General features: G+C 34.8%; 2 protein-coding genes across 2 annotated transcripts; one reads left to right on the plus strand and one right to left on the minus strand.

Moving 5' to 3' along the window:
* Positions 1-796: 796 nt before the first annotated feature.
* On the plus strand, positions 797-2,170 carry LOC131176691 (uncharacterized). The gene has a single exon (XM_058141765.1). The coding sequence runs from the start codon at positions 797-799 to the stop codon at positions 2,168-2,170; it is 1,374 nt and encodes a 457-aa protein (XP_057997748.1).
* Positions 2,171-4,967: 2,797 nt separating this feature from the next.
* On the minus strand, positions 4,968-12,721 carry LOC131176692 (putative disease resistance RPP13-like protein 1). The gene is made up of 2 exons (XM_058141766.1): positions 8,323-12,721; positions 4,968-5,110 (listed from the first exon to the last, which is right to left on the minus strand). Exons 1-2 carry the CDS (start codon positions 12,638-12,640, stop codon positions 5,055-5,057), a joined length of 4,374 nt encoding a protein of 1,457 aa, XP_057997749.1. The 5' UTR covers positions 12,641-12,721; the 3' UTR covers positions 4,968-5,054.
* Between the last annotated feature and the right edge of the window lie 252 nt (positions 12,722-12,973).

Below are 12,973 nucleotides of genomic sequence, written 5' to 3' on the forward strand. Positions count from 1 at the left end.
GTGTTGAAAAACTCACTCTCACTCAATTACAACAGCAACTATAAAGAAGAGTTGAGTAAATAAGCCAATGATGAGCAATAAATCACTTTGAGCACTTTGAATGAAAGCTTTAAAGATTTTGAACAGTAGAGGGACTTTCATTAAGTGCAAAATGGCCAAAGGAAGGTGTATTTATAGCTTTGGAACGTTTTTTACCGTTGCAGAACTCATTTGAGCGTTACGAATAATTTCAAGAAAATAGCCGTTATTTTGTAGTTTTCTGCGATGTTGTGCGAGTTGAAAGCGATTAAGCGTACTTGAGAAAATAGCAAACCAGTTAGCATACTAAAATCAGTAGCAAACCAGTTAGCATACCAGGAAAACTTTTCTGCATAACTTTCAAAACTATAAAACTTTACACCAAATCATAGTTAAACATTTTTTAGGCCAACAATAATGATATTTAAGAAGAAAATCTTTTGAGGGATTAAAAATAAGCATCATTGACTTTTACTCCTCAATTCTTTTCACAAGAAATTCTAGAAATTAAAACTAATTTCTATACTAGATGTACCTTCAATTCTGATTTTCAATGCAGCCTTGGAAGGTAACCTTTTCTTCTTTTATCTCTTTTGCTTCGTCTTGTGTTATCCTTAGAATGTCATCCTTTCTTCATAAGCATGAATCCATCATGAAATCCTTTTGTCCTTTTTCTTTGAAATACACAATACTTAAAACAATGTTAGTTTGATTCTAGTTGAGTTTTGGTATCATCAAAATCTATGCTCCTTTGAGCTTGTGGGGTCAACAAGACGACATGCAATTTGAAATGTCAATCAAGAATTCCAGAGGAAAAAGATTTGGATGGGGCCATGCGAATCCTATCTCTATTGGTGATAAAATTGCTCCAAGGAACCAATATTTCAGGCCATATTCAAGTCCACGAACAGAAAAGGCAAAGGATAAAGCAAAACCACTCCAGCCGCTGAACATCAGTTACCAAATGAGCTTGACATCATTCAATGCTTCTTCAAAGGAGCATACATATGTCCAAATTTCTGCTGAAGGGATTTACGATGGTGAAACGGGTGTTCTATGTATGGTGGGCTGCAAATATCTTGACCCAAACAACCAGATATTAGCAAATGATTCGATGGACTGTGAGATTCTTGTCAACGTCCAGTTGTCTCCATTTGATTCAAACCAATATATCAAGGGACGCATTGAAAGCACACGAGAAAGTTCATCTCCTCTATACTTTGAACCTTTTTCCTTTTCTGCAGTTCCTTATTACCGTCGCATAAACTCGATACGAAGGATGGATTTAGAGATTACCATGGCTTTGATCTCTAATGCCCTTATAAGTGTCTTTGTGGGATATCAAATCTTCTATGTGAAGAAACACCCTAATGTATTCCCTTTTATCTCACTTCTCATGCTTGTAGTACTTACAGTAGGGCGCATGATCCCGCTAGTGCTCAACTTTGAAGCTTTGTTCTTGCCAAAGCAAAATACTCAATCTTTCCTGGTCAGCGGTGGTGGATGGGTTGAAGTGAATGAGGTGATGGTAAAGGTGGTAACAATGGTAGCTTTTATGCTGCAATTCCGGTTTCTGCAACTCGTATGGTCTGCACGATTGGCTGATGGCAACCAAAAGGCCTCATGGGTTGCTGAGAAGAAGGCACTCTATGTATCTCTACCATTGTATATAGCTGGGGGCCTAATTGCCTTGTTTATGAATTGTTGGAATTGTAAACTAGGCAAGGAGATGGATTCTCCAAGCTTTTACAGAAACCAGCATTCCCTTTGGCCGAACATAAGGTCTTATGCTGGCTTGGTGCTGGATGGTTTCCTTTTCCCTCAAATCCTCCTAAACTTTTTCCACAACTCAAGAGAAAATGCTCTCTCTTGTTTCTTCTACATAGGGACTACATTTGTGCGCTTGCTACCACATGCATATGATCTTTACAAGGCACACTTTTATGTCGATGATTTCGACTGGTCTTACATATATGCAGATCCATCTGCAGATTATTACTCCGCTGCTTGGGATATGATCATTCCTTTAGGGGGTCTGCTGTTTGCTGCAATCATATATCTGCAGCAGAAAAAGGGCGGCCGTTGTTTCTTGCCGAAGCGTTTCAAGGAGCTGGAAGGATATGAGAAGGTGCCTGTGGTTGACAATCCATAACAAGTATTGGAATGGAATCTCTCACTTCTGGCTTCATCACTATCTCTTTTCCTTCTTTTGCTGTGTGTTCCCTTTTTCTAGGTCATGTTTATAGTACCTTTAGGCCAACTTCTGCAATTAGACTAGAACAACTCTCTGCTTGGGATAGTGATTTTCTACGTATATTGTCCTAGCATAAGAATTGTGACTTTATTAGCCATGTTAATTTTTATATATTTATATGTATGTTTATATGTTTGTCCTAGCATAAGATAATGGTGACTTTGCCATGTTAATTGTGACTTTAGCCATGTTTATATGTATCATATGATATTGTTGATTTTTGTATTTTGACTTGGTTTCCTAAGAAAAGTCACAAGTTATGTCATAAGTTATGTAATTTTGCAGTAGTAAATTTTTGTTAATTTTAGTTAATAAATTTTCTAACTCTTATAAGTTCAAGTGAGTGATGTGTTTTTAATTAGCTAATAATAAATCAAGGAAATCATATCATTTTTATTCTATTGTAAATGACTTATCTTCTTCTAGAAAAGAATTGAATTAAAATTCCCATATAGTCATATAATTTTTTATTTAATTTTTATTTATTTTAAAATGAAATATTTTTAAGTTAAAAAAAATTGTATCTTTTACTGATAAGGCTAAAAGCAGAGCTTGAATGCAAGAATGAAAAGAATTTTAATTTCAGCAAAAATCTCTCAGTTTAATTTCTTAATGGTCTTCCTTCAAAGTCCAAGACTGCACTCTACAGGACCCATCAGACCCAAAATAAATAAATAAATAAAAACAGAAAGAGAAGAACAAATAAGAAAAAGGGTGGATTTAAATGTGTTCATCAGGTTTTATTTAGATTCAAATGAATAACTGTTTTGATTAATTTTTATTAAATTTGGATAAGTTAAATTGCATTTTAATATATTATATCATATTTTTTTATATATTTTTATCAAAAAATTATATTCCAATAATAAACTATATCAAATAATTTGACCAAATCCAATTATATTATTTAATTTCGTTTCATTAATTTAATTTCTTTTCAATTAAAAAAAAATCAAATCAAATCATGCTTATTATTTATTCTTATTTTGTTGCATTGCCCACCCAGGAGGGGAGGAATCAAAAAAAAAACAAATTTGTCTAAAAAAAAATGATAATTCAAAAAAAATAAAAAAAATAAAAAAAAAAATAATTATATAAATTTAATAAATTTTGTACCTCACGCATTTCATTCATCACAAATAGAAATTATATGGTATCTACATTAAATTTGATGTATACAATAAGAAAATAATCTTCCATTCAGCTATGAATCCACAAATTATAACTTTTCAATTGGATGTCTTTCATGCAATAATAAACAATTACGTCTATCTTATCAAAATAAAATTTTAATTAGTTAAATTTTTACTGGTATTTCACACATACATAATGAAAATAATTAAGTGATTTAATTGAATATTTAAATTATATGTAATAAATTAATTATGGGACCAATAAAAAAAGTTATGAATAAGTGATTTGTGTGGGGGCTACATGGCTGCTTGCCCAGTTGCTTCATGAACTAAATGCCCATGCATAAAGAAGCCAAATATATAAATTAGCAGAAATTTCCAAGTCTTCGTTGCTCGGAAATTTCGAAGTTTTTTTTTTTTTTTTTTTCTCAAAGACTTATCAATGGCTAATTTTCTCCAAGTCAATGTAATTTTTTTTAAGGTTAATTTCATTTATCTTTCTTCAACTTAAGTAATTGTATTATTAGTGTTCCTCAACTTTGATTTATCATAAAAATTATTGAATTTCAATTTGAATATCATTAAGTCCCTATAACCTATTATTATCAGTTTGCGAGAATTTGAATATCATTGAGTACCTATAACCTATTATTATCAGTTTGTGAGTTAACTTATTACTAAATTTTATTTGTTATTCATCAACGTAAATAAATATACCGTAAACATATTTCAACTTTAAATTATATAACAAAAGTCTCCATACTTCAATTTAATATAAATAATTTTTAATATAAAATGTGTTAAATAATAATTTAAAATTAAATACATTATTTTGCTAATATAAGAAAAAAATAATATATATATATGTTATTAAAATTTTCTTATATTAAAATAAAATTAATTAAATTAAGATAATTAAACGTAAATCTTTTAAACATTAACTTAAATCAAATTAAAAATAACACAAGTAAAAAAATGATATTATCAAGATTTTTAAACTTAGCTCGGTCATTAAATCAGTAGCAATAAATGATTAAAGATTTAAGGTTCAACCATGATTTAATAGGTATATTATTGATAAATGATAAATTTAATAATAATTTGTTATAATAATAAATTGTTATTTAATTATTTAAAATAAAAAATACTTAAAATTAAATTTTTTATAATAATAAATTTATTCATATAAATAAAAATGAATATTAATATTAATATTATATAACATAAGTAAGAAAAAATTTTATATACTTTTTCCTCTATTGAAACTTATAAAATAAAAAAATAATGTAATAATCAGTCGCCCCACTTGGCCAACATAGTCAAATTAGAAATTTTCAATTTAAAAACAAACTATTGAAGGTCATTCAGGTTATTTTGCATTTAGTGCAATTATTCCATAATAATCTATTGCAAAAGATTAACCAGAAGGTCCAACAGCAATAATCTGTTATAGCTGTTATTCAATATATAATAATTTGTTGCAAGTTCATGGTTTACATCATGTCTAACTGAAGGTCCACCAGCAATAAGGTTTCAAAGCTTCAGTATCATTGCTTTGCATGTTAGTGAAGATGCAAAAGTAATGGAAAATCAATCTACCTCCCCATGTAGTTCCTCTGAAGTACCAATGACAGGATAAATAACACACATTACATATTATTCAGCAACCTTCTCAAAAAGCCACTTCTTTGGCCACCACGTATTCCTACACAGGAAAATCAGAAATTTATTATTGAATTTAAATGGACAATTGAAATACATAAGTACATCTATGTTTTCATAGACAATAAGGAATTCAACTGTGAGCATCCTTTAATGAAGTAAGGAACAATTACACATAAAGCACTCAAACTTTACTTACAATTCTAATTGAGTCCTCAAACTTTATTTTTCATCAATCAAGTCCTCATACTTCCTCAAACAATCTATATCAGTCCTTCATAGCCAAAATTTTACTGTCAACATCCCTAGTTGTTCAAATGCATTTGACCCAAAAAAAGAAATGAAGAATGCATATCAGGTTATATGTTTATTGCCAGAAAAAAAAAAGGGTAAAATATAAAAATATGAAAATTTTGGACAACAAAAAACCCAATTGGCAATATGTTGCAATATTTTTATTTTCAAGTTTCGAGTGTTAAGGCATCAAAAGTTTAAAATAATGTTTATTTGTCGTATTATTATATTAAATTTACCTTAAAGAATTTGAAATAGCAAATTTTAGTTATTGTTTGAACTTCACTTGCTTTACTCCTTTGTACTCTCACCACTTTGTTCGAGCTACACTATTTCTTCTAACCTTACTTGAATTGTTCCTAAACTTGACATCCAAGACCACCAACCTATGTTGACTTGTTAAAGCCTCTCCTGGAATGACCTTGCAATCCTTGCATAGAGCTCTATTTGTCTTCCTGGTTAAGAGGAAGTCGATTTGGCTTCTATGTTGCCCACTTTTGAAAGTCACTAAATGTGACTCTCTTTTTATAAAGTAGGTATTTGCTAGTATTAGGTCGTATGCCAAAGCAAAATCCAGGGTGCTTTTTCCCTCCTCATTTCGACTGCCAAAACCAAAACCTCCATGAACATTCTCATAACCTTGCCTATCACTTCCTACATGTCCATTCAAATCTCCACCAATGAAAACATTCTCTTCATTCGGTATGCTTTGCATTAAATCATCCATATCTTCCCAAAACCTTTGTGGGGAAGGATTCGATCTTTAGAAGTAAAGGAAGCACTTAAGAGAATGAAAGTGGGTAAAGCCTGTGGACCCGATGAAATACCAATTGAAGTGTGGAAGTATTTGGGAGATATGGGAGTGGCATGGTTAACTAAATTATTTAATAAGATTCTAAACTCAAAGAAAATGCCTGATGAATGAAGAGTATTTTAGTACCTATTTTTAAAAATAAGGGAGACATACAGAATTGCTCAAATTATAGGGGAATTAAACTCATGAGCCATACTATGAAGTTGTGGGAGAGAGTTGTGGAGCATCGACTACGTCATGATACTTCTATCTCTCTCAATCAATTTGGTTTCATGCCTATCGTTCAACTATGGAAGCGATCTTTCTCATTAGAAGCTTGATGGAGAAATATAGAGATGTGAAGAAAGATCTACACATGGTTTTTATTGATTTGGAGAAGGCTTATGATAGTGTTCCAAGAGAGATCTTATGGAATGTGTTAGAACAAAAGAGGGTATGTATTAGGTACATACAAGTATTGAAAGATATGTATGAAGGAGCAACTACTATTGTGCGCACAGTGAGAGGGGACACAAGTGATTTTCCGATCTCAATTGGATTACACCAAGGATCAGCCATAAGCCCTTACCTTTTTACATTAGTTTTAGATGAACTGACGAAACATATACAAGAGAGTATTCCTTGGTGCATGATGTTTGCGGATGATATTGTTCTGATAGATGAGACACGAGAAGGAGTCAATGGGAAGCTAGAACTTTGGAGAAGTACTCTAGAGTCAAAGGGTTTTAAGTTAAGTAGAACGAAGACAGAATACATGCATTGCAAGTTCAGTGAAGGCCAAACTGGTGATAGGGAAGGAGTTAGTTTGAATGGGGTGGTACTGTCCCAAAGTAATCACTTTAAATATCTAGGCTCAGTCCTTCAAGTAGATGGGGGATGTGAGGAGGATGTTAGTCATAGGATTAAAGCCGGATGGTTGAAGTGGAAACGTGCCACGGGAGTTTTATGTGATCGTAAGATTCCCAATAAATTAAAAGGAAAATTTTATCAAATACGACCATACGGCTATGTTATATGGTAGTGAGTGTTGGGCACTGAAAGAGTCGTATGCATCTAAGATAAAAGTTGTAGAGATGAGAATGTTAAGGTGGATGAATGGCCATACTAGACTAGATAAAGTCCATAATGAGAGTATCAGAGAAAAGGTAGGAGTGGTGCCAATTGAAGATAAGTTGAGAGAAGGGAGATTGAGGTGGTTTGGTCATGTGAAGCGTAGACATACGGAGGCTCCAGTTAGACAAGTAGAGCACATTAGGTTAGAGGATAGAAAGAAAAAAAGGGGTAGACCTAAATTAACTTGGAGGAGAGTAGTACAACATGACTTAGAAGCATTACACATTTCTGAGGATTTAACCCAAAATCGTTCAGAGTGGAAAAAGCGAATCCATATAGCCGACCCCAAATTTTTGGGATAAAGGCTTAGTTGAGTTGAGTTGAGTTGAGTTGAGTTTAGAATAATTTGGTAATGAGGATTCATTTAAATGATTTTAAAAATTATGAATACACATTTGATAGGGAAAAAAAAGTTTTGAGGACTTCATTAGAAAAATCAGTAAAGTTCAAGGGCTCTCTACGTTCTTATCCCTATAATCATTGCCTTGGCATATAGAGGACCTTGCAAACCAAATTATAATTGAAAACTGCAGTTGCAAGTCTTGCATTAAAAGTAGCTATTTGGAACTGAATCATGCTTAGAGGAAAATAGAAAAATAGAAAAGAAAAAGGAGGAAGAAAGAAACGGTATTAAAAGGCATTGAAGTGGACAAACTAAAGTATATGAACTTTCAAAATTTGACATATTTAACGAAATGTTGTATGCTGATGCAGATCTATCTTAACTGCAAACATACCATTGTATCATATAATTAATTAAATAATCAGTATTCACTACAATGTCAATAAAAAGTGTTACAGAAGTTGTAGGATTAGGAAACAAATCTATAGATTCTCTATTAGCTTGATTATAGGATTAGATATGTATATCTACCTAAATAGTTAGCCTAATCTTACGAAATCTTGCACATAAATATGCATACCCTTATGAAATAATATCATCAGTTTTTCTACCACATTAAAAAAAGGCATCCAAAAAGCCACACAGCTTTTCAGTTTTCTAATAGCTAAAGTTATATGTCAACTGATTTTACCTGAGCCGAAAAGAGGTCTTCCATTTATCATTCCATCTATACTGACATAAGGAATGTGAGCTATCTTTGACCACTCTTGCCCCTTATCCTTCTGGCACCTTCGTTTTAGTAGAGGACAACCACTGATGAACAATTGCAAAAGTGAGGGAGGCAGAGTGTTCTTTGGAAAGGAGGCAAGCTTAGGGCAACTTGAGATATGCAGATATTCCAGTGAGTTGAGGTTCTGAAATCCATTGGTGGAAAGAGATTCCAGACTTGTGAAGTCCTTAATAAACAGGACGGTTAAAGAGGAAGGCAGCATCATTCCTATCTCATCCTGTGGAAAAGACACCACATCAGGGCATCCACCTTGAATATCAAGCTCTTTAAGAGCGGTAAATCTGTACAACCCCCATTCAAACAGTTGCTTGCAAATCTTGAGCTTGTAAATCCGAAGTGTTGTTAGGCTGGTCGGGAAGCCGTCTTCTGGAAAGGAATCAATGCGTGGACAATCATCTATCCTCAATTCTTGAAGAGATGCAAGGTTGTGCATGTTATCAGGAAGAGCCTCAAGTTTCTCACAGCCTTGGATCCAGAGGTTTTTCAAATAAGCAATGGGCAACCCCCCACGAGGGAAGCAAACAAGAACTGCACAATCTGTTATAATAATTTCATGAAGATTCATGACCTTGTGAAGGTCATCTGGTAAAGATTTAAGATTTTTGCAACTTCGGATCACAATACGTCCAAGAGAATTGTTGGTAAACCTCTCAGTTATTGACTCCAGTTTTGAACAATTGAGAACCTCCAAGTCTTGTAGTTTTGTCGGTAAGCTGCCTCTTGGTGATAAAGATGTAGGCTCTGGACAAGTATGAACCTTTAGGTGTATAAGAGAAGCAGGTAGCTTGCCCCTCGATAAGGATGTAAGAGACTGGCAGTTGTAAACTGACAAAAAATCAAGATTAGATGTGTTGCCAGCGCAGCTGGTTAGTAAAGAAGAACCTTCTCCTTCGTCTAGCAAGCTCTGCAAATTCTTGCAAGATTTTATTTCTAGTCTTTTTAGAGTTGGAGGTAATTGTCCTCTTCCAAAGGACATCAAAGAATCGCACTGGTCAATTTCCAACTCTTCAAGACACCTGCTGCTAGGTATCACCTGAACAGGGAAAGGAACTAGAGCATTCGATTTCCTAATCCGAATCACTTTCAGCATAGATGGCAAACCCACATTTGGAAATAAAGCAAGACCTGGGCAGCGTTCGATTGTTAGCTCTCTAAGTGACATGACATTATAAAGCCAACGTGGCAGCCTCACAAGGTTTGCACATTTGCTTAATCTCAAAATTTCAAGTTCACTATCAGCCTGCCCTTGTTCCAGCTGCTCTGCTTCTCCATCTAGTGCATTGGAGGTCAGATGAGGTGAAGAAGGAAATATATCCCCATCAACAGTTAGATCTTTTACCTTCCTTAACACATGAATGAATTCCTCTCCTAGAATTGTGCACTTTGAAATTTCAGAGAGTTCCATCGAGTTTAATGGACCAAAGTTGTCTTCTATATCACAACAATCCACCTCTTTGCATCTTACAATTTTCAACTCTGAAACCTTTGGGAGTCTTGGGAGCGAAACAACAAATTCTGGACAATGTAGAATCACAAGCTTTTCAAGTGAAGAAAGATGGCAGGGTAGATGTCCTGACAGTTTGCAACAAAGAATAATGGAAAGTTCAAGCAAGCAAGGGAATTCAAACCCACAGGGATTCCAGTTCTCCCATTCGGGCATGTTCCTAAATATCAGAGTCTCAAGAGCTGGAAAAGGATTTGAGCAACTCTCCCCATAAAATTCATGATCAATCAACTTTATACCAGCCATCCCTTCAATGATCAGGGTTTTTAGAGAAGGTAGTTGCCCAAGCTGTGGCAAGGATGTGCATTTCTTACAGTTCTCGAACCTTAAGAACACAAGATTACAGAATGAGATATTTCCTACCCAAGAGGGAAATCTGGCACCACAATAGCCTTTTACATATAGCTTTTTCAATTGTGTATGAGGTTGAAGGCTGCCAAGTACATCTCTATCAAGTCTCTCATTCCGTGCACTATCATATGTCCATTCAAGAAATAGATCATCTAAGTCTTTCTTATCTGTTAAGTTGGCCTGCCTTGCATCCTGAGCATTAATCACATTCTCCAACTTGGAAATGTGGAGGGCTTTCTGAAGGAATTTTAAGTCCATCAAAGCTGATAGACAGGCTGCACCATTTTTTCCCACCACAAAATCAGACAATGTTCGAAGACTTTTTAATGCTTTTATTCCTATTGGCATCCCTTCTACTAAATGTGCACCCGTGATGTCAAGAAAGCGCAAACTGATCAGATTTCCTATTTCTGAAGGCAATTCCTCAAGCCGTGAGCATCCTTTCAACATGATAGTTTGTAAGCTATACAATGAAGTTACTGACTTGGGTAAAATTCTGATTTGAGTATGTGAAAGGTCTAGGTACCTTAAAAGTTTTAAGTTACCAATTGAATCTGGTAGCTCGCCAATGCTATAATGACTAAAAGACAACACTCTTAAACATCTCAGCTTTGGTAACAATTCAGAAGGAACATAATTTGGTAAGAAGCTTTCTGGGAAATTACTTAGTCTCAGAGAGAGAGACAGAAAGGTCCGTAAATATTGCATCCTGTGGAAAGGTTCAAATCTCGTAATGCCATTACAATAGCCACGAATGTAAGATGAGTGTCGAGCTCTTTCTCCTTTGGATGGTTCACCAACCCTACATTCATCGTCCAATCTTAAACATATTTCTCCTGCAACCCTTTGTGCTAGATCATTAACAAGGTCATGCATTACAAATTTAGATTCACCACTGCCTGATGCTTGAAAAAGAGATCTAGATAATAAATCACGGAAATACTCAACTCCAACAACTTCCATCTGCTTTTGGCCATCCATTTGTTGAATCAAACCTTCTGCCATCCATAGAAGCACTAGTTCCTTCTCCTCAAACTCATGATCTTTTGGAAGAATCGCGCAATAAGCAAAGCATCTCTTCAAATGTGAAGGAAGATGGTGGTAACTTAATCTTAGTACAGGAAGAATATCGCTGTCAGCATCTTGTGAGCTCCATATTTTGCTGTTCAATACATCTTCCCATTCATCATCTCGCTGTTTTGAGCGCAAGAGGCCACCCAAAGTTCTTGCTGCCAAAGGCAAGCCACCACACTTATTTACAATTTTTTTACCAATGATCTCCAAATTTGAATGTGCTTCAACACTTCTATTCTCAAATGCATGTCTGGCAAAAACTAACCAACAATCATCATCAGAAATTTGTTTCAACTCATGACATTCAACAGTTCCCATCATTTCTGCAATATCCCTATCACGCGTTGTCACAATTACATTACTTCCTGGTGCTCCAGCCATAAATGGAATGCGCAGGACATTCCAGTCACTGTACTTCTTATTCCAGACATCATCTAAAACAATTAGAAACCTTTTTCCTGATAATTCATTATTCAATTTGAGCTGAACTTGATTCAACTCCTTTAGATCACAGGGCTCCAAAGTGATGGACTCAAGAATACCCTTTGTTATTCTCATAATGTCAAAGTCATCGGACACACAAACCCATGCTTTTGGATGGAATTTTTGCAATTCTTTGTCATGGTATAAAAGCCTGGCCAGTGTCGTTTTACCGACCCCACCCATGCCAACAATGGGTATGATGCTAACTTTTGCCTCACTTGCTTCACCCATTGAAAGCAACTGAAGTATCTTGCTCTTATCTTCATCTCTACCATACACTTGAGGTTCATCTTGCAAACAGGTACTGGGTGGTCGCTGCCAAACCTTAATTGATGTTCCTCGAACACTTTCTAATAAATCCAGGCTATTTTTCTGCGCTGCAATGTCTTCTAATCTAGCAGTGATCTCCTTTATCTTGGAGTGCATTTCAGAATTAAAGATAACCACAGCTCCAGGATTGAAACTATTCCAAGAATGAAAGAGTTTACGAAGCTTACTAGTGTTGGCTTGGGGTTGTCCCATGGACTTGCGTCGCAGAGATTCAGTGGCAAACTCATCCAAGATATCTTCTACATCATAAGCCAAATCTTTGAGCTCATTGAGCCAGATCTTCACAAGCCGATTTGACATCTGCTTCTCCTCTGCATCATCAAGAACAGCATGGATTTTAAACAACAGTTTGTCCCACTTGTTTATGTGGGGAAGAAGTTGCCTTTCACGAGCGAAATTGAGCAAGTCAGGGCAGTCAATCTTTTCAGTAAGTGCCTGAACTAAAGCTGATAGAGCAGCCTCGCCAATGAAAGACATGGTTTACTTGCAGAGATGGCTGATTTAGAGGTGCAATGAACTTGGTCACGACGATGGTTACAGCAGAAATGAAAAGAAGGAAATATCTAAGCACTGCTTTTTTGCTTTCCCGCACTCCACCAATAGCCAATAGAGACGTAACAGTATTTCTTGGCAAGCGTTGAAATCTTGATTTTGATTGCAGCTTTGGAAGCGAGTAACGGTACATACTTCTCGCCTAATATTTTTTAAAAAATTATAATTTTAATTTTGCCAAAATAATTATTTTCACCGTCAAATAATTACATAAATTAAATTTAAAAAAATTAATTAATTCTTTTAATTTTTAAAAAT

This window comes from Hevea brasiliensis, unplaced genomic scaffold, assembly GCF_030052815.1.
Source record: "Hevea brasiliensis isolate MT/VB/25A 57/8 unplaced genomic scaffold, ASM3005281v1 Scaf221, whole genome shotgun sequence".
Classification (NCBI taxonomy): Eukaryota; Viridiplantae; Streptophyta; class Magnoliopsida; order Malpighiales; family Euphorbiaceae; genus Hevea; species Hevea brasiliensis.

Excerpts from the sequence above, each read along its gene's own strand:
- LOC131176692 (XM_058141766.1), bottom strand. The coding sequence starts at position 12,640 with ATGTCTTTCATTGGCGAGGCTGCTCTATCAGCTTTAGTTCAGGCACTT. Across the intron at positions 5,111-8,322 it reads AAGACCTCTTTTCGGCTCAG|GAATACGTGGTGGCCAAAGA; the intron begins GTAAAATCAGTT and ends TTTCCTGTGTAG.
- LOC131176691 (XM_058141765.1), top strand. The coding sequence starts at position 797 with ATGCAATTTGAAATGTCAATCAAGAATTCCAGAGGAAAAAGATTTGGA.